The sequence below is a fragment of the Melopsittacus undulatus genome, chromosome 3 (assembly GCF_012275295.1).
Source record: "Melopsittacus undulatus isolate bMelUnd1 chromosome 3, bMelUnd1.mat.Z, whole genome shotgun sequence".
Taxonomy (NCBI): domain Eukaryota; kingdom Metazoa; phylum Chordata; class Aves; order Psittaciformes; family Psittaculidae; genus Melopsittacus; species Melopsittacus undulatus.
The window spans coordinates 10,742,928-10,765,769 of NC_047529.1; the positions used below are offsets into that span (position 1 = coordinate 10,742,928).

General features: G+C 41.4%; 1 protein-coding gene across 3 annotated transcripts in view; it reads right to left on the reverse strand.

Annotated features, from left to right (window-relative positions):
- Positions 1-8,477: 8,477 nt before the first annotated feature.
- Positions 8,478-22,842, reverse strand: part of AFTPH (aftiphilin) — a 48,629-nt gene continuing 34,264 nt past the window's right edge. Inside the window, exons 7-10 of one of the 3 annotated variants that reach the window (XM_034060571.1) lie at positions 21,194-21,254; positions 19,484-19,567; positions 15,471-15,594; positions 8,478-9,706 (exon numbers count right to left, since the gene is read on the reverse strand). In XM_034060571.1, the coding sequence (XP_033916462.1) occupies positions 9,562-9,706; positions 15,471-15,594; positions 19,484-19,567; positions 21,194-21,254 (414 nt within the window). In that variant the 3' untranslated portion in view covers positions 8,478-9,561. The remainder of the gene's footprint in view (positions 9,707-15,470; positions 15,595-19,483; positions 19,568-21,193; positions 21,255-22,842) is intronic. The other 2 variants (XM_034060572.1, XR_004549459.1) reach the window with 2 other exon arrangements.

A 22,842-nucleotide genomic window follows, 5' to 3' on the forward strand; every position in this document is an offset into this window, starting at 1 on the left:
CTGCTGACGGGAGATCCTCACAATCAGAACTGTGCTGCTAATCTCAGCCTCTGCAAAGCCCATCTGCACTTACAGCCCTCCAAATGCAAGGAAAGCCTACCTGGTGCTAATGGCACCACCGGTAACTGCCTTCCCAAGCACAGAAGACCAGGAGGCTTCGCAGGCCCCTATATCATGTGCCCCTATATAATGCAATGCAATCCCATGGCTGTGCAGCTTCTCCTCCCACATTCCACTGAGGATACATGCGCTAAGGTGCAGTCCCTAGTTCCTCGTGCTGCTGGAACACACCACAGATACATCCCTGACTGCAGCATGACAGTACCTGGAAAGGTTTCTTTAAGGAGAGCAGGGCTATTCTTTTGAAGGTGGAACTATTCAATCTGGGGCAGTGTGGTGTGCTGTTGCATTACTTCATTTTGCATCTGTTGCCAGTCGGGATGTCATCACCCCACGAGCTCGCAGATTTGAGGACCATTACTGATGCAGGGCACCCTTTGCAGCATGTCAGGTGGCAGAAAGGCATCAGACACCCCCATCCATGGAGAAAACAATGGAGCACCTGAGGAAGATGTACTTCTTCCACTAAGGAACCTTTCTGAATGAGATTTGCTGCTTCATTACAGGCACCTTTATCTTTCAAATCCTATAGTTGTAGACAGCACTTTCTGTACCCCTCAAAAATGAGCTTCCCTCACTGGGAAACCTGTAAAATACCTCCTCTAAACATGCTAAAATCCCCATTGCCACTGCACACCACAGCTCTTCCCACCGTCACCTGTAAACCACGCCAGTGACATTGCAAAACCAGAATGGATTTCAACCCTGCTGATCAGAAAGTGGCGGAATAAGATCAAGATGCCAGCGAGGCAGGTTTCTGCACACAAGGCTATTATTTGCTAATGAGATTTCAGCTGCGATCCTCCCCACTGACATCCCTGAGATCAAAACACACTTCAGAGAGCAGAACAGCTCAGAAACAGGTTGGTATCAGGTCCTCAACTATCGCCTCCAAGCTGCAGCACCGTTAGGATGGGCTGGGCAGTGCTAGGTTGGTTCTAATCTATGTGTGCATCAGTCCAGCTCTGGTCTATCTTTTCCTGGGGGTTCAGAGTGTTTTCCAGCACATGTAAATGACACAATAACAAGATGAACTGGATGATCTTAAGGTCCTTTCCAACCCTAACTATTCTGTGATTCAATACAACCAAATACGCATCAGCTGAGCAGAGCCACGACCCACATGCAGTTTACAACAAGCCCCTATATTTTGGAAGCCAAAAGTGATGCTGCCTTTCTTGCCAGGATTGAGGTGAGACCTGCAAGCCCTGCAGAATCACTCTGGAGCTTCAGGAATTCACTATCACTATCCATACACACAGGACCCCAATGCAGGCGAAGGGCAGCTCCAGCATGCAAGGGGCTGACCACATCCATTTCACTTTCTTAAAACCTACTCAACTCAGAGGTTTAACCTGAGCAGCTCAATGGCAAAATCCACATCTCCCACATCCGGTCTCCAGGGAAGGTGCCTCTCACGAGGAGATGGGAATTCAAGCACACACGCTGCAGCACTGCAGTGGTTCCCTGTGACAGGCTAACATCCAAAGTGCCAACACGGTCCTCCAGTGCACTGCATGAATGAAGCACCAGCAACAGCAGGATGTGCCAGCTGCAATGGTGCTACAAGCTGGAAAGGCCCACGCTCCTTACCTCCTTGGTCCTGGACTGCGGGAGAATTGGCTCAGGCTGCCCCCTGAATGAAAGAGCAGCTTTCCTAATGACTGAGCTCACATTGCCAGCCTGCTAAGGACCTGCATTGATTTAAACCTAAAGGACAGCTGTTTGTTCCCCCCTTTCCACCCTGCTTCCTCCTCCCTGGCTAACAGAGGAGGAAAGTTGCCAGAACAGACTTCATTGAGGTGGCCAAGGATGGAGAGGAAGGGAGAGACACCCCTCCTAAATGGAAAAGGAGGGAAAATTGTACCCTTAAGAGCACAAAGCAGCCATACAACTGCTCATTTTGCCATTGTCAGAGGGAGGCAGCTCCGTCCAAGAGAAAGTGGAGGAACCTGCAATAGTCCTAACAGCTGCAGAACACCCATTGCCAGCTGCATGTTGATTCTTAACTCGCCTCAGCATTAACTAAGTGACAAAAGGCTTTAGTGCTCCCAATGAAAACACAGCCCCTGCTCCCAGTGAAATAACACAGCCAAGACAAAACCCCTTTTTGGTAGCAGGACTCTTGTGCAAACAGTTTCAGGTCTAAGCTGCTGAAATTGGGATAGACTTTGGTGAGATTTGGGGCTGGGCAGGGAAAGAGAGGGTTTAGAGGGGTGTGTGGGGGGCACTCTGTGTGTTTTCGGTTTGTTTCCAAACCAGCCTTCCTGTGTATTTGTGCTCAAGCTCCCTGTAGGTATAAAGCCAAAATACGACCCGAAAAGGCCCCATGGACAAAGCCAGGCTTTGCATTGAGAGAGCCTGTTGGATGCTTCCCACCCTACACTGAACTCCTGTGGAAGCTGCTCCCAGACTCTTCTCCAAGGCTGCCATGGGGAGTTGAAAGGCCCTAGGAAGAGATCCAGCAGCACTTGTTGCCTCGTCTTCTGTAAGCTCCTTGCACTGGCGAGCATAAAGGAACAGGGAAATCAGCAGTCCAGCTATGTGTGAAGTGTGTGCACACGGGTGCCAGCCTTCCCTTGTCCTTTCCAGGCCGTGTCTTCACACCCTTCTTCTCCCCAGCCAAAAAAGACCTGAAAAACCAGCTCTGACCACATCAACAATTACCATTCAGTCACCAGCACAAGCTCTGCAGACAGGAGAGACAGCCTGAGGGGACACCAGAATAGACACTAGACAGAGCCAACTCTGCCACAACCACACATACACACACACACACACACGTGTTCTGCACATCCCACCACACATAACCTGCTCCTCTGACCACAGAGCTGTGTGCTGGCTTGGGGAAAGCACACTGGGATGAAGCTGTGTGGCAGGAGCAGCAGGACTGCCCTCCCCTTCCCTGTGTCACTGTGGCCAAGGCTTGTGGCTATCCCAAGCAATAGGGCAGATCCTGACTAGCACGTTCTCTTGGGTATTTACATGAACAGGCTGCAGTTAACAATCAGAAATATCACTGGCACAGAAGTTAGTTTGCCTTTTTTACTACTAAAGTTGGGCTCTGTTACAGATATATTCCCCAAAGAGGCACAAGGTGCCACAAAGAGGTTGGGATGGGATGGGAGAGCTTGTTCTCTTGAGTCCAAAAGGTCCAGAGCCGGGCTAGCTCTGACACTGTGCAGCTCATCAGGACAGAGATGAACACCACAGGGTTTGTACCACAAGGTGTGCAGTGCTGTCTGCATTATGGCACTAGGCTGAGGTGTGCTGGGCATCTCTTCTACAAGGCATCCTCCAGTCAACAGAGTAAGGTCTGATCCAAAGAACTTGCTTTTCGCCCCTTGTGCAATGCCTTCTGAAGACCAGCTCAGGCCACATGCTTCCTGCCATTTATAAGGTCAGGGCTGTCTTGACAACCCCACTTGGCTTCGCTGCCCTCACTGCAGTTCTTCCCTGTCGGAGGGAAACAAACACCGAGTGTTTTATCGCTTAAAGATTGAAAAACAATTGGGACACGTTTCATTGGAAAAGCAGAGACAAAGGCACAGACAGGGCTGAGCTGGGACTGCCCCTCTGCTGCCCCTCCCTGCCCATTTAATAGCTCCAGTGCTTTAAATGCAGGAGGTGAGGCTCACACAATGACAACAATCCCAACAGGAAACTTATGTGTATTCTGGGGGGATTTGCTTGCTAGACCTGGAGTCAACCACACAAACGCTCACAGCATAGGACTGCACATGCATAGGTACTGATAGCCCCTGATGATCCAGCCCTAACGAGTAAGGATCAGTCTCAACAGCTTAGCTGGCACAAGGTGGAGCAGGTCAGCAGCCAGTGCCACCCTGGTCACACAAACAGCAAGGACCTGGCTAGGAGCTCAGCAGAGCATCTTAGGACATACAGCCTGAGAGGGTCAGCTTTATTTCAGTTCAGCTTATTGCACACATGGGTGCATGTCCTAAACATACAAAACTGAGCCAAAGAGATCATTAAGCATGAGGAAATCCATGCCAGAAGGATCGTAAGTCAGCTTAAGCAAACACTCAAAAATACACCTTAATTTCCCTCACCTTCAAATTAGTCTTCAGTTAGAGTCTCATTACTTTGTTTTCCATAGGACCACTGTATCTGTTAGTTCAATGAGAAGCCTTTTTTTGCCCCATCCCATTGTACAAGTAGTGCCAAGCCTTATTTAAGGCACAGAATCCCAGGTCCTGTATGGAGTACAGTGTTAGGAACCTCTTCAGGTGTATGCCTTGATGTTAGGTAAGCACAATAAGACAAAATCAGCAGATCTGCAGAGGAAGACTCGGAGCCTTAAACTAGGAAGTGGGGGACCATGTAGTGAATCTAGATGTGAAACAGCGAGCTTCCCCTGTGCCTTTGGGATGTGTGCGATGCCTCTATCAGCTGAGCCCTTCTCAGATATCACTGACAAACTACCAGGAGGAGCATGGTGTTTCAGAGTTGATCTTTGCAACCCTGCTGTAACGAGGATAACAACATATAATTCAGGTTTAAGAACAGGCTGACAATGTGAAAACGAGAGCTCCAGCAGTTTCGGGTTCTCAGCACATGCACCTGATCCCTGGTGTCGCAGAGCCTTGATTGTGGATCAAATGAGCAAAGTTCCACACTGCTTAAGCTACATCCTGGAGAAATTAGCATTTCCACACATCCCAATCAAGCAACTCCTGCTGGGCACCAGAACTGCACAAGTGACCTGCAGGAGAGCTGCTGTGGCCGGCTGCTCCAAACCAGGAGAGCATCACACTCTGCTGTGCCTTCTCCACATAAGGCCATCCTTTCTCTTCAGGTATAAGAAGCTGGGGCCCTGCAGAGTTTTGCTGCACTACACTGATTCAGGGAACACATCCATGCAGGGCACGAGGCAAGGAGTGAAGACAGGATGATATGTTAGTAATGAGTGTCACATTGCAGGTGCATGACAGGGCTGAAGCTGCAGCTCCAAATCACAGCAGCGGAGCTTAGCTTTTGAGGGTTTGATTTTATACCTGCAGTCTGGACTTGTAATGTACCTCCTTATTTAAAGATGGTTTCTAAAACAAGTCTTTTAACATCTGGGCTTGAATCAATGCTGAAACAGGCACCAGCAGCTGCATTTAAACCCCTTATGTCTGCAGTCCAGCTCCCTCCCAAAAGTAATTGATAGCAATGGCAAGCTGTTGTGACACATGCAGCTTACACTCACCCGATGGGTCTGACATATTTTCTCTGCAGCACAGTAACAGAGACTTGGGGCTCTGAGGCTCAGTTCCAGGTTCTGGAGAAGAGCAGCCAGTGGACACAGTGTGTGCACCTGTAATCCATCCCAGGCTTTCTCCCCTCTCCAAATGCCCCTGCTCCTCATGCTTGTAATCCCACTTTCTCCACCACCTGCTCTTCCTATAGCTATCCCAGCTGCCTGCACTCCGACTCCTGCTTCACCTTCTTATCTCCCCCACTCAGAGCTTCTCCTGAGTTCTTGCTTTGTATTTTTCTCCAGCTCCCTCTTACCTTGTTTTTAGTCCTCTGAATTTGACTGTATTGTTTCTTCCCATCTCCCTTTATGTACCAGGTTCACCTAAGGGAGCAGACAAGGCTGCTTGCTGCCTTGAGAGGCTGTGCTCTTCAGTACAGAGGCCAGATTATGAAAAGCTTCTCTGCTTTTGTATCAGGAATTCCTAGCAGATGCTATGCAATTATATTAGATGCCATATGCTTTTATAAATTATCTTCAAGTGTATTTTGCTGCTATCCTGTATTTTCAGACTGCTCTGAAATGGAATAGATAATTATGCATCTAGATGCAAGTGGTTGGATCAAGGCTGATCCATCTCAAACACACTGAGCTAAGCCTCCCTCACATTCTATAAAGGCTACCAGATATTCAGCCCAAGTGCAGCAGTCCAACAACAAACCTTTCCACATGCTGGTTTCATTGCCAGGTAAAATCCTGTGCAACAACCCAGTGTGATGAAGGGTTAACTTCAGTACATGCTCATTGCATTTGAGGGTATCTACGTGCATTATTCGTAAGCTTTATTTCTGGCCTCTCAAAATGAGCGTGTCATGCTAATGATATTCTGAGAAGGTCTTCACATTTCAAGTGCTGCAGGAAGTGCAGCACTGCTAACACCTGCAGCAGGTGGTAAAGCTCCCGATAAGTCAGTGCTGAACCACTGAGCATCAGAGTGCAGCCTTTTGGATAACAACACAAGCAGAGCCCAGCTCTTCCTAGCAGTCATTCAGGGGCCTGCAGCTCGCTTCACAGTGGGAGTTTTGGACTTTGCTTCATGGCCACGTTCCAGCTCTGGCAATTACATCTGAACCAAGCATCCTCTGCTGCTTCTGTTGGACAGGGCACATAAATGCCTCGCTATTAAATGACACGAGTTCTCGGGTGAATGTGATACACATTGACACATCTGATGACAATGCACAGCAACAGGAACGTGCAGAAAGTATCAATTGCAGTCCTGCCCATAAACCTCCTGGCAAGATCAAACTAGATAAGGCATGTTGTGTCAATGGGAACCGCATGGAAAGACAACCCTGATGTGGCTGGATCTGCTAAACACAACTACTGCATAAGAGCAAAGCTGCCTGTAGAAGAGAGGAGGAGAGAGGCAGAAGAGCCTGCCTGTCCACCCCACAATCAACAGGAAAGAAGGGGGCTTAAGGCAGGAAACAAAAAGCAATGCTATGTTTTAAGGCAACCAGCATCCACCTGAAAAAGGCTGATGTAGATGGAAGATTTATGTCTTTCAGCAGCACAAAAGGCCTGTGGGATGTAATTTGCTTTTTTGGGGGAGGCAAAAAGAGCATTAAAAATCCCATAAACACACTCGGTAGTGCCAGGTTTCACCAAGTTTCAGATTGGTACATCAGTCACAATAGAAATCTCCTTTCCCCCCTGCCATTTCTTCCCCCTCCCCCTTCTACAGCAGGCCACCAGTACTGCACTTGGAGACTGCAAGACAAATGGGCAGCTGCCTCTAGAGGCAATTGTGAGGAGACTAAAGATCAACTTGCAGCTGGCACTTCCACCCCCACCTCTCCTTAATACTTCAGTCCACTTGCTGCCAGACAAGGATCATGAGTCAGCTCCTAAACATATTCTCCTTGAAACAATAGCTATAGCTCTCTGCTGCAGCTATACCACTGCTCCGGCTCCGGGGGACACGCCACGGCTATGGAAACAAAAGGCCTGGTTTTAACCTACAGCAGCCCAGCACCAGAATGGAGTGATATCATAAGCATGCACTACAGAATACAGTGCTTAACCTGTGAGATTAGCAAAGCTGATTTTGACATGTAACAGGCATGAAGTCAATACTGTAATGACAATCTGCAGAAGCAGCAAACAGAAGTGTTTTGGGGTGATGCAGTAAAGCAGATGGCTTTTTCATCAACCTTTTCAGCTACAACAGGGTGCAGTTTTGGTACCGCAGCATTGTACACTGCAATACTAATTAGAGGGTAAAGGGGCCAATTTAGCCTTTGCAAATTAACTTTATCACAACTGTAGGAGCTGCTCTTTCAATTCTGAGTAGCCACCACTCACAGAAACTCCTGTGTTCACAAAGATGAAACTCCAGTGCTCACCTCTCAAAGGTATTTCAGAAAGGAGTGAGCCTCCTTCTGCATGGACGTTTCAGCTTGTCAGCTAATGACACCAAACTGAATGTTAACTCTTCTGACCAGAGCATAGTCAGATGATAAAAACCTCAATGAAGAGGTAAGAAAATGCACCAGAGATTTCTCAGAACTACAAGTGATGAACTGGTGGTGACTACTGAGCACGTAAAGAGCTGTGCACACAGTAAGGTTAGACATGGGAGAGTCTATGCCCATGCAAAACACCTTGAGTATCAGCCCCCAGAGCATGCCTTACCTGCAGACAGTTAACTGAGAGACCCTGAAGAGACTGCTGCTGAAAAAGCTCAGTGCAAGCTAACATGCTGGGAAAATCAAGTGAATGCTATGGTTCTAGCTAAGACACAGGCAAATGCAGCTGTCCTCTCACCTCACCATTATCTGTGTTTCTTACAGATGAGCATTGCCAAGTACTCAGAAGAAGTCTCTAACCCAAAATACTGACATGTCTTGGGGCCACATCACCCTATAAACTGGAAGGCAAGTTGGAAACAGAAATAAGAAACTACATCACAAAGCACTAACAGAGCTATTAAAGAAAAGCTGCTTCTTCTGTAGGACCGACAGGTGCGTTTTGTGGGACTGCACAACACCAACTCATAGGTTCTACTGTTAATGCAGGGCATCGATTTTACCATTAACAGAAATGTAATGTGTCCATTCCATATATAAAGATAGCAGACTATAAACATATGTATCTTTTAAATTATTTTATTTTGTGTAAGCTAAAAGGAAATTTACACACTTAAATCTCAAAAGACCTTGGGCATGCACATTGACCTTTTTAGAGGTTCTTCTACATAGCTCTCTTTTTTCCATAGGAATTTCCCCAGACATTTACAACCCATAGTTTTTTACTGTATATACAGCCTAAAACCATAGCAATCTATGATTATGTCATTTTACACTGTGCAAAATCAAACAGGAATAGTGGTACAACAGAACATAAAAAAAACAAACTTTAACAGGTAAATTTCATTGTAAGACATTCATATAGTTTTGGTCCTTCTTTTCCAAATCAAACTGATTAAAAGCAGACAACCTTCTAATGAGCCCAAAAAATCAAGTGTTTAGACAGTGATCCAGAACCGGAACAAGTAGTTACTGAGAGCATACCTTTCAACAGGCTATATAGTGACAGAGCCATACTACTGAAGTTCAAGAACATAAAGATTGATCAGCCAACCAAACAGGGGGAGGGATGGAGTAGAAGGAAAAAAATCACATCTTCAGCTTGTTAAAACACAAAAGAAATTACTGGGCTTTAAAGAAACAACAATAAAACCGAAAACCTGCAAAGGGACAACGTAGCCTTTGGGCTTTCTTTTCCCCAGCAATAGTTATTTTAATATAAGCAAGAAAGAAAAAGATGCTCAATGCAATCTGAAGGTTTTTAAGGGGGCACTTCACAGACCGTGAAGATGGAAGTTTTCATGTTGTTTTTAGGATTTCTTTATTTTTTTAAACTTTTTCCTGTTTTGTAAGAAGGACACCACCAGTGTATTTCACAAAGACAGAAATGTGTACATCCCAGCACAACAAAAAGAATAGATCTTCAAAAAGATTTACCCCCAATTATTTACATGTTTCTCTAATATAAATTTAGGACTCCGGTATGTAAATAAATATACATTACTATGTATACCTTTCTAGTGCTGCTTACCAACAAATCATCTGAACTTGATTTTCTTTTTTAATTAAAGCAAGATTGCTTTTTACGACCCACAGAGGGAAGGAAAAAGAAAAAAAATCAATAGAAAATGTCCAATTCACATCACTTTAGTCTACCTTTTCTTGGCAGCTTGTTGAAGGTGTTAATGTGGCTGGGAACATCAACACCTTGGCATGCATGAAAGTTAAGTCAGGAAGGCTAGAAATCACCTTGGCAGCCTCTTCACTAAGATGCTCTTCCTTTTTAGGCTTCCTGTGGAAAAGAAAAGAACAAAGTGAATTAATACAGTACCTGATATCCCTTGCATCACTAAAAGAATCACTGATTGAAGCAATGTTCTGTCAGTTTGTCTCCCACTGACAGGCACTTCTGTAAGCTATGTGAGAAGTCTAACGTTATAATACCTACCTGCCTACCAACAAAATGTTAACACAGAAAGTCAGCAAAATGTTCCTGTATATTGTTGCAATAAGGAGGGAGAAAAATTCCTATTAAAATGCTGATTTTAATATTTCCCTTTCTTTTTTGTTTGCAGGTTCCAGTGTTAAAGAGACTCACTTGAAGAGACAACCATGCCCATATTCTAGGTATAAGACAATAGAAGCATCAGATCTAAAGTACCTAAATCCAGTATAATCTTTCAAAGAAAGAGTGGAAAAGTCTTGAAAGGACATTAAGAAGTTCCTAACTTACTTCTTAATACTTTTAAAATAAAAAGGTACTTATGCCGTGTTTCCAACATGACTATTCTCAGATTAAACATCATGCTACTCTACATATCGTGATCCATGAAGCTTTTCCCCCCACGCCAGGGCTCAACAACAGCAAAAGGTGATTTCCAACTTGTAGCTACTTGCTTTGAAGTGCACTAGGACGTGTAGCCATGATACATACAGCAGTTTGGGAATCACTGGTGTTTACTTTGCCTTTTGCATTATTCATAAGAATTACTGCGCAAAAAATGAATAAAAAGAGATCTGAATTCTATGTAGTTTGGTTCTCACTATTATGCAAACCCCTTACATTTCCTAAGTAAAATGAAGCCTGGCTCAGACCACTCCAGAAAACCCCCTTCCCCTGCCCAAACATCAATACTCACAGACATCTGGTTTATCTTTGAAGAACACTGCCTATTACTAGAAATACTCTGTTTTACATCAAACACTATTCCAGTTCCAAAAAGGCACCTGCTGTACCCTGCAACAACATTAGTAATTCTAGCTAAATGAACTCCCTCATTTTTGGGGCAAAAAGCTGAGACAAAAGGCTTGAAACCAAATACGCTGCCTTTCCCTAGAACACTTCAGAAATGTCCTTTCTGTATCTTTTGTCTTAGCTATAAACTTTAAATGAAGCCCTGGAGAGGGCAATGACCACTCTGACCACAAAGCAGCATGTACTTCTATTTTCTTTTGTCAGCACCCATCGGGATTGTTTCCTCGGCTGATCAGAGATTTGGGGAAAGCAAAGGGAAGCAGTGTCAGGATTTCTTAGCTAGGAGGAGAAGAAAAGAAACAAGCTGGAGTCAAACTCATCCTTGACATCACTGATCATTGTGTTGACACTGAACTATCACTTCGTTTGCTACTTGAAATCTCCACTTGATGAAAGATCTCTAGATGAGGCAGCCTAGATACTAAATCCGACTTTCCTTCACTAGAATAGCAGTATTTTCTTTTCTCTGCTGCAGTGGAATTTCATGAGCCACTGACTAGGCAGATTACCAAATTCTGGAGGATAAACAAAGCTGTGTGCTGGATTTACTGAAGGAAGAAGCAGAGAGCCAATATGTGCCTCCTTCTCTAACAACTTCACAGTCAGCTCTGTTTGCACTTGAAGGACTATCTCTGAGCTGTTGAAATGTGGTTCTCACCCACCACTGTTATCAGTATCTGGTGCCACTATTAGTAATCACTTACCACAAGCCTCTTAAAGGTACAAACTCCTGGTGATCAAGGACTTACAGCTAACTACAGAGTGTCTGGCAGAGGGAGCCAAAGGAAGAGGGCCGCCTCCAAGATCTGCATTAAAAGGAGTTCCTGTAATTGTTAATCAGGCACTGAGATGGAGCTCACACACTCCCTGCTATTTATATGCCTCTTCCTCTTCTGCTTAACTGGCATTCTAAGAAATAGCACTGCTACATCCCAGAGGCAGCACTGCATTTCACCTGGTGGTCATATGCTGGACCTTTATCACAGGATAATGCTATTGCTCTTGCTGTACTAGCTGGTCTCTGCAACATCACAGCAGAACATGTGCACCAGTGAGCACACTCAGATGTGAATCTCGACAATTACTGAATACTCCCCTCCTGGCTGGAGGCCCTTTGCAATAATTTAGCTACTTAATGTGTTCTGTAGAAAGTATCTGTAAAGAAGGACAAGCAAACACACTAATACAGTAAACACTGCTTAGCTGTGACCAAGTTACAGCTATAGATACAATCACTTGGTAATGAAGCTCAAAGTCTTTTTAAAAATCATTTCAGTGCAGAAAGGGATGAGATAGTGTAAAGTCTGCATTCCTTGATGGGAGAGGGCAGGTTCCTCTGGAAGACAATAAAACTGGACACTGTAAGTACCCTTTCTGGGTAGCAGTCAGTACCCTTGGTAGCAGGTATCACCAGGGCAGCCTTAGAGGATTACTCATTAGCTCTCAAAATTTAAAAGACAAAGGTAGCATCATCACTGCAGGCTGTTTTTACCTTCAAAACTTACCAAGCTGCCTAATAACTGTGGTATCTTTTGATAGAGGCAAGCGAAATAACCATGTCAGTGCATTAGTTTCAGTCACCGCTATTACTGAAGGTGTTCCCACTGTCAAGACCTTCTTTTGCTAAACCCTGGTCTGGGACACACATTGCAGAGCCCCTCTTGCTCATGTACTCTCAATTCCTAGATACCATAGTTTACAGAATGCACACCCAAGTGAGCAGATTGTCAGCAGTGGCTCTACTAATACTGTCTGCTTTGGAATGAGAACTTTTGATTACTAAACCATAGAAGAACCCAGCCCTCACTCAAAACAAGGTCTCTGCTTCCTTCAGGATTTAAAACTACTCTCTACAGAGCACTGCCCCCCATCTATTACACTAGATTGTATTTCCTCCTGAGACAGAAGGGATAGCCTTACCCTAGCAATTGTACCAGTCCATCTACCTGTTGGCACGAAGTTTCCTTTTCAAAGGCATGTTAACACTAAGCCACAAGAAATTAGCCAGACTGACAGGCACGAAAGTTGCTGGAAGAGACTTTAGCAAGAAACAGGGAATACTTTGCTGATGTGTCACTCACACCTCACTGTTCTGTTTTGCATTCCAACCCCTTCCTACAGCATTCAAGTCTTTCAGGATTTCAGTCATCTCTCATGTTTGCACAAGGGTTTTGTGGATAGCACCAGCAAGACCAGACTCTAACAGCAACAATGATTAGAAAAATGCACTTTGAAAACCACTCTGTAATTAAGAGGTAGCCTGCTCCATCCAACACCTCCCCCAAGGAATATTTCCAGCCTAAATGAGAGTTTTGTCTGTTTCTTGGAGAGATATGAGTGCTCTGTTTTCCTTCAAAAAGACAGCAGATAAACTTCTGATCTCTGCCAATTCTATGGAACCGGGCAAGGCTGCAGAATGTCTGTGGAATGCTGTACTGGATCCCTGACCTTCAACACTTACTGCTGCCATCAGGGTTTCAGGCTCAAGCTGAGGGAGAAGCCTCCCCTGCACTCCCAACACTTTCCTTCTGAGAAACTGACTTTCTGGCTTTAAGAGATGGGTTTGAATGCAAAAGATGTGGCTCTTTTAAGAAAAGACAACTTTTCACATGGCTTTTTACAGCTGAACAATGATATATTCACTCTAAACTTCACCCTAAATATCCTGAATTCAGACAAATTGCAGACATTGGATAGCCTTAACACAACTGAAGTTGCCATCAAAGTGATGTTAAGCCACTGGCTACATCTTCCCCTGAGCAGTTATGATGAATGGCTAATAGGCCATATTTCCGGGTTGGTGCATGAATGTCATCCTTGTTGAGCTGGCTGTACCCAGCCACCCCTATTTTAAAGTCTTCAATTCATTATGAAAGACAGAAAAAAAAAATCAAAAGAAAAACAATTTTATTGTAAAAAGCTGACATTCTGTAACATATTTGGCATACTACTGAGATAAGACCTTCTTTCTCTGAAAGTTTCTAGCTTGAAAACCAGACTGCTTTTCTTTTGGAGAGCATGGAATTAAAGAAAGAAAAAATGTTTAAAATTCAGGGTTGGCAGAAACATACAAAATGTATTAAACACTGAAAACAGATGCTTTAAAACTGCTAATCCTTGTGTGTATCTGAACTTAACTGCCAAGTCTGAGGTCCCCACCCTCCCTCTACAGCCTGATACTGCTACAGCACAGGTCTAGAACGTCTTCCTATCATAAAGTAATGCTCTCCAGAACAGGGGAAGAGCTTTGACATCCGAATAAAGAGCTTTAACAGCACAAGTAAAAGCTTTCCACTGCCCTCTGGAAAGCATTGGAAAAAACCTAAATCCCTCATATCAATAAACAATACAGAAAATGAGGGTGAATATTCAAGCAAAGCAGACTTCCTTGTTAATGTCTAAAGAAAAATTAAGCTAAGACTCCTTCAAGAAAGCAATTAGGTACAAATCTGAGTGGAAATAAAAATTAATAAAGAGTTTGTATGTTCTGCTGCGAATTTTAAACTAGACTTAGAATATGTTACAAAATATTTTAACTGGAACGGGGTCTTTCTAATTAGTGGAAGTCAAATTTTGCCACTAGTGCATTTTCAGAAAGAGTATATGCACTCCATGGATAGAAAAATAGGCATTCCAAAAGCTGAGACACAAAAATCAGCACTGAAGTATGGAGTTCCCTCTACTGGTTCTCCCTTGAAATTTCATGGCTTGTTTTTATTCCGTGTTCACTTTGACCAGTTTTCACTGCAGGAAAGCTAGCAAGAAAGTCTCCTTAATGAAAGAAGATGTTTTAAAAGAGCTCTTGCAAATGATAGTTCTGGTCATTTTAAGAAAGCCAGCTATCCCCCACCATTACAAATCACTACCCTTGCCAAAACTCTTTAACCATGACTCCTCTCTAAGGGCTATGCTGCATGGAAATGCATCTAGTTTGAGAGTGCTGAATAAACCCTACAGCTCACCTACAAGTGAGGATATGTTAAACTATCTATCAGTTGTAAGGCATGTTGAAGCATGCACTTCATCAACAGAAATGTTTTACTTGGTGAGAATCACTCAGTGATTCATAGGCACGGATATTAATTACACCTTCATACATACAGTCCAGGATCCTACTGCTAAAATACAGATTAAGAAACAAACCTGAAGAGTACAACCTTGTAAATGGAAAGGCTGTTCTGTACCCATTCAACAGACCAGACTACAAGACATCTGACACCTAAAGCTTTTATGTAAGTTCTACCTATAAAAAGAAGTTCCCAAGAATTTCACGAGATCCATGAAGCAGAAAGGACAACTTACAACTGCATATTTGTTCCTTGACGTGCAACAGCAAAACTAATCTGATGTTTACTCACTGAAGTTTTGACAGGTACTAGAACTACATGGGACAAGTATTGTCATTATTATTAATCGGCTTTATCCTTTTACTTGTGGAACACTCCAGATGTATAAATTACACAGAAGACTGAGGAGAGTCCTCTCTCAAAGCCACCAAACTGCGTTGCTCAGTTTACCCTTCCATTCTTTGGAATCAACCCTCTTCTCAGGAAGTCAGTTCCTCCAGTTCAGTCCTCATCTCTAGCTTTTCAACTTATGTCATGAACTGCTTTCCATCTTATTTTAGAGTTCTATAACAATCTGAAATATGAATTACAGTACTATGAATTTTGTATTTAATAATTACATTTTAGCCTTTCATTCATTCAAGAACTGCTGACCTGAAACTGCACACACATTTATTCCTCATATTTCATGCTGCCTTTGGAAAAAGAATGAAAAAGCACAACAAAGTATTTACCTTGTGGACGTGCTTGCCTTCTCCACTGTAGACATGAGTCTTGCAAACGCATCAGTCACTCTGTTGCTTGCATTGGAAGTTTCCAGTTTTGAGGTTGTCAATTCATACAATTCAGGATCCACACCTTATAGTATAAAACGATAATCAGTGATGGCTGGAGGCAAGTATAGCAATAAAGAGCCACAGACCAACTTGCTAGAGACTGTTTTCTGTAAACATCTGAATCATTTATAATGTCAAGATGCATGAAAAGAACATGACAGGACATGTCTGCATTTCTGAAACATCATCCTCTGTCCCCACCCTTTCCAGTAGCTTTTATAGTTGTACTAGAAAACACACACAGTGGATCAAGTCTGGCATACAAGGTCTCAGGCTAAGAGTAAACACAACAAACCTGATTTACCTTTTAGAGTGAAACACCTGTAAAAATGTCAGCTGTGGTAAAACAGACTGTTTCAATTACTTTAACTCAACTGTATTAGAAGCACACTGCGTGTTACCAGGAACCAACTGTTTAATGAGGGATTACACACAGCACTGGCATGCATTACAGTGTGTTTTGGTATCCTGCTTTTTCCAAGAGTTAAAAATGTTTTGTGTTAAAAATGTTTCAAGTGAGGAAAAGCAGCTTTTATGGTACTGAGAAGTGGAATGGCATTAAAAAAGTTACATACTAGAATGTGTAACACTACCACAGCTTTTAGTCTGTAATCCCTTTTAATTGTTCAAATGTTTATAATGCACCAAGTATCTGAATGTTTCAGCCTTGACTTCCTAGTTTCAGACATGTTAACTCAGATGCTGAATTTTGACATCACATGTGTTGCAAATGGATTTCAAATGTTATCAGTAGAAGCCATTCTGAAAGCAATGCAAACAACAGAACTCTGCATCAAAAAAATGCGAGTGAAATTCTACCTGTTTAATAGCAAGCATCACATCATAGTAAGAAGTAGCTCTAATATTTCCAGTTCTTACGTATATTTTCTTCAATAAAGTCTCTATGAATTAGAACTATTAAAATAAATCAAAAGGAAAGCCTGTTACAGCACATGTTGTTGCTCAGAAGTTTGTTACATTGGTGATATTCCTCTAGTTAAAGTTAGTTCATGCTTCACAGGCTTAAATGAAGTATGCATATATGCCATCCACAATAATAAGCGTTCTTCAGAAACACTGTAGATGTACAGAAGCATCATGATAGACACCTGTGTTCTAAACAAGTGTCACACTTGTGCCAGCTGGTTTGACCAACACACAAGCATTTCATACTAGTGCAGAACAAACACTGCAAATGCTTAGACATGATGGTCCCATTTAGCTACCTAATACAGAAACTGATTTATAAGCTGATGTTTGATGATTTTATCCAGTCTACCTGAGTGGAGCAAGACACTCTTGGAAGTATTCCTGAAATACCAAAAGATGAAAATGCCTGCACCTATAGTTCTGCCTTTTCCACCCAGTAATTGCAGTACTACGTGCACAAACAGATGCCTGCTTTGCATGAACTCTCCCCACGCAGTGTCTACATCATCCATCCTTTGTGCACAAGTACTCTCACACTGTTAGGAAACCAAGCTGACCTAGGAGTAAAATGAAGAAAATCACCTGGTTAAGCTGCAGAAGGTGGGGGACGGGGAGATGACCTGATCCACTTAGTATGACTTGATTAGAAATTAATAGCTGTGTTTTCTGTGTACAGGTTTTTAAGTCTGGATTTCCAAAGTTAAGTTTTGTCCAGCTTCATGCAAAATACGCACTGTCCTGAGCCCAGTATACCAAGATTTTAAGTATTGTCAGATGTTTACAGAACTTGGAAATAGGAAAAAGCCCAACTATTCCATAAAATATCCACTTTCAATCAGGGAGAGGAAGACTTGAAGAAATACACTTTTACTTGCAGAAGCCTGAGAAATCCCATTAAGGTACAAATTGTAAAACTAATTGAAACGAGGAGTCCTTTGACATGCAACTCTGCAACAGAAGTTAAATGCAACCTTCAAAGTTACATCATTTAGATATTCACATTTATGGTCCTGAATTCATTTTCATTGTCATGCGATGTTGCTGCTCAATTTACTGATCTTCAGGCACCTTACTCTGCTACATTTGTGTTGAATTATTACCATGAGAAATAAGACAATACACTAAACCTGTGGGAACAAACTAGAAATTGGTAACTCCCTTTTCTGAATGCAGAATGCAATTCTTTTTTAAATACAAAAAAGTTATTTTGGCTTGAAATCAGACTGAGAAGAATACAGTGTAGATCTATAGTAAGTAAAACTAAAGGTCTCTGGAGAACGAACAGACTTCTATTATTAGTAAGTTTCTTCTTTAAGCCAAACAATCTAACAATTTGCCTTTCAGTTATTTTACTTAATTTCAAGAGTTGCATATTCTTCATTTTATTTAAATGATTTGAGAATATTTAAGGAAAGCACTGCAAAACCTTAATGAGATATTGAAGGAAAGTTAGCCAACCAAACCCCACACAAAGCTCTTAAACACACACACAAACACACGAGCTGCAAGCCAAGAAACAAATGACTTTCCCAGAAACAAGTCAGGAGGAAAGAAAAAGCCAAACCAAATAAAAGTAACCAAAAAAAGGGTACTCTAGGGTATACCAGGGAAGATGGTTGTACCTGTAACTCAGTGAAACAAACAACAACAACAACAAAAAGGGGCAATAAAAGGCTAGCAGTATCCCTCTAGTAATCACTTCAAGTGTGCACATCATCAGGACACAAGAACGCACCCAACTGCACAAGTAGTACATGCACAGGGTACTGATGACTTCTGTTGATAGACTTGCACACACAAAAGAATCTGTAAGACTCGAGTTTCTTGAAGTTGCTACCTATCATTTCCATGACAAACCTGCCATCTTTCATCTGGACAATGACATTTCTCAAAGGTGGAATAAAGACATTTGGAATGTGATGCCACAAAAATGCCTTCAATGACCAGATTTCAAAACAACAACAAAAAAAATGCAGGCTTTTAAAAACAAAAAATGCAGTAATAATTCTAAGCACTCATTTGAAATGGGGGGAAAACCCCCGACCTCTTAAAAATTGATTTAAAAATTAAAACCCAGTAAATTAAAAAAACCCAAACCCTTCCTATGAAGAAAACGATCATGGTTTCTGGCATTCTATTGGAAGAATATTTGCCTTATCTACATAACCTATGCACTAAAATAAATCCCCCAAATGTTCCTTTAAATTCCTGCAGAAATTTATTCAAAGTGTAGGTTTTCACAAGCTCACATAAAATAGTCACAGCAAGTCAAAACCATGTCATAAATTAATTCAATTACTTTCATGCATTATCTAATGGATTCACCTCCTTTTTAAGGGAAAAGGCTGGACATAAAGTGCTTTGGCTTTATAATTATTGTTCATGAACTTCTAATGCCCCACAAACATGCAACTATCTTAGTTTTCTATTATGAATTATGTTAAAACACTTTTTTCACTTTATCATTAATATTAGTAGTTCACACACACACACAAATTTACATTATCCTGGTAGCAGCAAACCCCACCAGGGTTTTGATATGTTAAGCTCTGTAACTTCAAATTCACTCATAACTTCTAAATAACATTATAATCCTGGAACTTGGAGGCACTCATTCAGAGGAGAGAAAAAGCCACATTTTTGGAGAATCATCACATCTGGAACATTTTTAAAGTGCTTAAGTTAACTCTCAAAATTTCTGGTTTGAAACAAGTGTTTTAACATCTTATTTGCATGAGCATAAAAGCCATTCATTCCTTCAGCATGTGACAAATACAGAGCTGACAGTACCTTTTAAATACTTCACACTCGATACAAAACATCAGAAAGCAGAACACAAATTAAAGGAAAAATGCAGTAGAAAGACACTGTAGAGAAACACAATGCGAAATTTCTCTTGTTTATAGGAAAGTCAAGTGATGTGCTCATGCTTTTAGTAAGTCATTATAATATTACAGTTGTGGTTTTAACACTCTGCTGACCTGGGATTGTGGTGGTGCTGCTAGAGCTACTGTCATCCACGGGCCCAAAGAAATCAAGGTTCAGAAGAGTGGAACCTCCACTAGCTTGAAATTCAGTGACCGTGTTGGTAGGCAGCCATATAGAAGGTAAGCCAAGGGAGGGGTTTATGTGTAAAAAGGGGTAAGACACACACTTGAACATGCAAGTTATAATTAGTACTCAGTACGCAATTTAAAAATTGACATGAAAACAATGCTTACAGTATTAGTTTGTACCTTCTAAAAATGTTAACAACTTAATTCAGTGCACATTTCCTTATGTACAATGCAGCAAGGAAATCAACACTAGCAACTTGAAAATAGAAATATTTATTTCAATCTAAAAATGAAAGAGAACCAGCACGACCCAGAAAGAAAGATGTGATCAGTTAAAGGGAAACAATATACAGGTCAACTTATAGTCAGAATATAGTGGGCTTTTGCTCCCCTCACTGCAATTGAAAAACAGGAAAGTCAGGAAGACTTAGCAGATCCCCAAAAAGCGAAGAACCAAAAGAACCCTTTAAAGTTTTATTTAGCAGCTTTAAGCTATTAATTATCATTATCTTAAAGCAGGGTAACAAATGCCACTCTTGCATCCAGTTCCTCACTGGTAAGTTATACTGTTCCCCTTTAGTACTAAACCAGAAATCAAACCAAGATACATTTTAGAGAAGTTGTTCATTAAAAAGAAAGCATGATGATTGACTGAAGTAGTAAGACACCAGACAACAGCAAAAGGGTCCATCCAGGCTTTCCTTCAGCACCATGATATTGCTATCCAAACTCTTACACCCCACATGTTCTGAAACACCATGAGGCAACACCAGTGGAGTAAGAGATGCAGTTTATTTTAGCCTGCTTTTGAACAACTTGTGTCATGAGTTAATTGCTGTTAGCAGGCTCCTCATAGAAGTGTGTTTCTTTACAAGTTTCTAGTCTGTCCATCAAACAAGTTTCCAAAACTTGTTTTGTTTCCTTTGCATGCACTTGCATTTCTGAGACTGGAGATGGTGGCACAACTCACTTTGCTATTAAAATAGACATATGTGAAGGGTCTTTTATGTGATAACTATATACATTTACAGATACAAATAAGTTTGTAGCTACCTCTTTAATATATTACCTATAATTAGCTCTTGCATGTAAGCAAAAGTGATAACAGATGAAGTCACATTTTTGAAATATAAAATTATCTGTAAATCTGAAAACTTTCAGCTCAAGAAGGATATATTTTGCAAACAGTTTGTGATTAAAATATTGTGCTTTGAAGTAGCCACTATACACAAGTTCGTCATTCAAAGGATGTCTAAAGATATAGTAGTTCATTGGTGAAAAATACTCTTAAGAAGTAAAACTCAATCTAAAATGCTCTTTTGTTCAGAGTTTCGTTATAATCTGCAGTTATGCATAATGTAGTGTTAATATTGCCACTGTGACACGAGCATCTAAAATAATACTTAACCTGGTATTTTTCAGACTACGTAATACTTCACATAGGGGCACAGTTAATCAGAAAGAAAGCCTGAATTTCCAAAGGTAGGAGTAAGAAATAAATATTATATATATTTATATATATATGTGTGTGTGTTTGTATTTTTTAAAAAAATAATCAGCAGATAGATGTTTGTCTGAACTTTGTAGCTTTCTTATCTCTAGCTCTGGTGCTAGAGGCTCTACGGAGAGACGTACCATCTAAAGGGTTAGTAAGGCCACTGCTACTCCAGTCAAACTGGACAGGTGGTAGAGATTCCTAGAGTTGAAAAGTCAGAAATCAGATTTTATAGTCAGTTCAGGTTACAACAATGCAAAGCAGTTCAAACAACAGATTCTTTAGCATCTCAATACTAAAAAGACAACTAAATGAGCAAGCCCCAACTTTTAGGAGGCAAGTATTTTCATAATATGCACTAAAGATTCAAAGTAAATTTGTTCTTTCATAGGAAATCTCATTAATTTCTCAACAGTACAAATTAGGTAACCTTTATACTCTAACAGGATTTGCAAATTAACAAAGCATATGAATCTGATTAAAAAAAAACTTAAGGCATAGTTGAAAGTTAAGCTATTAATACTTTCATGGAAGACAATGCATTTTGCATAAGAAGTTATGTATACACAATTATGGGGCATATGTAAAATAAGGTTATTAGTGAAAGCTGTCTGTACATCCATTCTTTGTCCTGATTACATATAAAAATCAAGTCATGTACCATCAAAGAGTCCGTGATTGTTTTGGTTTGTTCTGCTTTGAAGAGTCATATTCCTATGTGTGAGGGACAAATTATCAATACCCTCCCCACCCCAACCCTTTAAAAAAATCTTGTAACTTGTTATCCTTTAACTACTAACTCATTCTGATATAAAAAACCCCTTGGTAACAATGCCTGAACAAGAGGAGCATGGAAATGTTAACTCCTTGTGGAGTTAACACAGGCCCATCCGTGCCTTTTCATTCCCTCTTGTTACGTCTTTTACACACACACAGGTAAATCAAGCAAGCAGCAGGGACCATGCTTTACAGGGGAAGTGTGTTCAGGTGCAGTGTAACTTGCAAGTGCTGTCCTCTCATATTCTCAGGATGCAAACAGATGGGACTGTATCAGAAATGGCTGAAGTAAGTTCATCTTTCTACTTCCGTGCATTGCATTTCTACTATCTCCCCAGTGGGGTCAAGTATCAAGACATACTGGGAAAGGATGTGCCCTCAACTTCTAACAGAACAACCACACTTATGAAAGAAAAGCTGTGGAAGTTCTCTGCAGCATTATTCAAAAAGCAACACCAGTTGTCAAGTTTCCAGTGGCTGAGACATACTTTCTCTTTAGTTTTATATATATAAACCTGTCAACTATCCAACACTGAAAAACCAAGTAGAATCACAAATCAAGACTGTAGCAGCCTGAGCTAGCTCTGCACAATTAAGCTAACTGTTAGAGGCTTTTGCTAGGTGACAGATGTTTATGGAAAGAAAAATGAAGGGACCTGGAGATTTCTGTATTTACTTATAGTAAATGCCTTGCCTAGAAAAATCTTTCCTACCTAATGACTTGGAAGTATTTCCAGTACTGAGCACAACTGGAACAGTATTCACTCCACGGAGCTTAAGAAGCTGATGCTACACTTTTTACTTTGCTTTGCTAATGAAGTCACTGGCACTGAAATGATTTACATGGAAACATAATGTTAAGAGTGTGGAAGCTACACCTGATGAAGTAATGATCACTATCATCTGTAGCTTGGTTAAGCTTTGTCACATCTAAAATATATTAACATTAAAAGGGGCTTGTAAAGAAAAAAAAAAGAGCAAAATGAACTCAAATTGAAACAAAATAGCTTCC